This window comes from Nanorana parkeri, unplaced genomic scaffold, assembly GCF_000935625.1.
Source record: "Nanorana parkeri isolate BGI_ZX_2015 unplaced genomic scaffold, ASM93562v1 scaffold261, whole genome shotgun sequence".
Taxonomy (NCBI): domain Eukaryota; kingdom Metazoa; phylum Chordata; class Amphibia; order Anura; family Dicroglossidae; genus Nanorana; species Nanorana parkeri.
In genome coordinates, this window is record NW_017306529.1 from 44,859 (window position 1) to 47,031 (window position 2,173).

General features: G+C 44.3%; 1 protein-coding gene across 1 annotated transcript; it reads right to left on the reverse strand.

The window, feature by feature from the left end:
* Positions 1-598: 598 nt before the first annotated feature.
* On the reverse strand, positions 599-1,951 carry GPR151 (G protein-coupled receptor 151). Its single transcript, XM_018556990.1, has one exon. The coding sequence runs from the start codon at positions 1,949-1,951 to the stop codon at positions 677-679; it is 1,275 nt and encodes a 424-aa protein (XP_018412492.1). The 3' UTR covers positions 599-676.
* Positions 1,952-2,173: the final 222 nt, after the last annotated feature.

Consider the following 2,173-nt stretch of genomic DNA (forward strand, 5'->3'; position numbering starts at 1 on the left):
GTAAGTCTCTAGCAAGTGTTTGCACTTTGAAAGGAGAAGGCAACAAAATAAAAAATAAAAAGGGCTCATTTTCCTCCTCACTTTGGTGCTCAGTCTGACTTTTAATTTCTCTCAATGTACCCATTTTAGATACAAATGTTATGTCTCTCCCACAACAAAGACACCTTGTTCTGTGGGTGCTAGAGCGCAACATATACAGAGTGTATCTGAAGCCATTACTTTTTGTTTTGTTATATTAAAAAAAGGAATGTTTAAAATCTGTGCCAGTCTTTTGGTCCATTAAGGAGATTAACCTTAATTTCCTGTCCTAAGGGCACAGCAGAAAGGGAGAAGAAGTATTTCTAAAGTGATAAAACAACCCTGTTGTGATAGGAACATCTGCCCCCACTGGAAGATTTCCCAACTATTCCTGTTTCTTTGAAAACTGTAACATTTGGGATTTACCATTAATTTCTGTTCCAATGACAATGGTCCTCAGGACAGACAGGTCACAAACAACAATAAAGCCTGACGGACGTTCTAACCCTTTACCACACTATTGAAAACTGACAGAATGTTCTAGCTTTAGATATACCTTAAAACTAATCTACAAATAAATGGCACTGGAAATTACTGTAGGGTGCAGTTAAGATGTACAAGCCCTGATGGAGCTGGTCAGTCAATCAAGTTAATATTCTTAAAGTTTTGTGTCTGACTTGGGCACCTCTGTTCCTTGTTCCTCATGCTCCCATGGTATAGGGTCATTGTTTTGTTCAGATGGATCCAATTCTCGTCCATGCCAAAACTGCTCCACATCTGGAAAAACTGGGTTTTCCTTGCTGTCCTGGCTTCCAAAATTTTGAGAGTTTGACTGTTCTACCTTGCCATCAGTTGGTTCAGGTTGCTCAGGAGACTCGGGACCTGGACAAGGGGACTCTGCTATGACCTCAGAATTCAGTGCCCCCTGATCCTGAATATCATTGCCATTTAAAGATTTTTTGGAAGTCAGCCGTTTCCACACATCCTTGAAGCCTTCTTTAAAGTCTTCTGACATGACCAGAAAGATGAGAGGGTTCACACAGGACGTAGAGAACATGAGGATCTGTGCCAAAGTCACAAAGGCTTGAGGTGGTGATGGACCACTGACTGGCTTATGCCAAATCCAGAGCCAGGAAACCCATTCGGGGAGCCACAGGATGCAAAAGCTGACAGTGACGCTCAGTAACATCAGAGTTAGCCTCCTGGATCTGATCTGGTTTCTAAGATTTTGCGTTTTAGTCCCTCTCCGTTGGCACTGCCCATAGGCTCTCCAGAAATTGAAGAACGCTAGAGTGAAGGGGATGCAGTAGACAAAGATTGGGTAAAGTTTTACAAAGATGGCCATCATCTCTTGTGCCTGAGCCGGTATGTTCATGAGGCATATGAAAGAGCTATCCACTTGCCTGGCATCTGTGAAGAACCATTCGGGCAGGGGGAGCACGGCAGCTACCAGCCAAATACACACCAGCACCGCAAAGATCGTCAGATGTCCTATGTTGACTTGCTTGGAAGGATTGCTGGCGTACATGAAGCAGGCTCTCGCAGCTATAGCGATGGTGATACTCTTGGCAGACAGACAAGTGTGTGTGAACCAGTCTGAGGTTTTACAAACAAACCAGCCCAAGTTTAAGCTGGACCTTGAATAAGCTGCGGCTCTAAAGGGCACCGAGAACATCAGAAGGAGCAGATCGGAGATGTTCAGATTCAGGATCAGGGAGTGCATCAGAGAAGGGTTGGCTTTTCTGGCATTGTGAAGCAGAACTGCGATCACACACACATTTCCTACTAGTCCTAATAAACAGATTAATATCAGGAAGATGGGAATGATTAAAGTCCATTCATCAAGGTCCAGAGGCACAAATCCCCCTGCGTATAGGGTCGGCTTAGGGAGGGAGCTGTTCGTGGTGCTGAAATTGCCCTGTAGCTTCTCCATCTCCAGCTCAGGTCCGATGAGACTGCCGGTGGTTAGCTTCTTCTACACCTGTAAATGAGACTGGAGAGGGGATTGTAAATGTCACTGGGGACCGCCTCCTATAGTCACTGGGATTGACAGGCTGATCACCCGGAATGCCTGTTATTAGCATCTTATTAAACCATGCATTCATTAAAGGCTTCCTTATTAATTACTTGTAGGATTCAAGGACAAGTTATTTGT

Coding starts and splice junctions, on each gene's coding strand:
- GPR151 (XM_018556990.1), bottom strand. CDS start 1,951: ATGGAGAAGCTACAGGGCAATTTCAGCACCACGAACAGCTCCCTCCCT.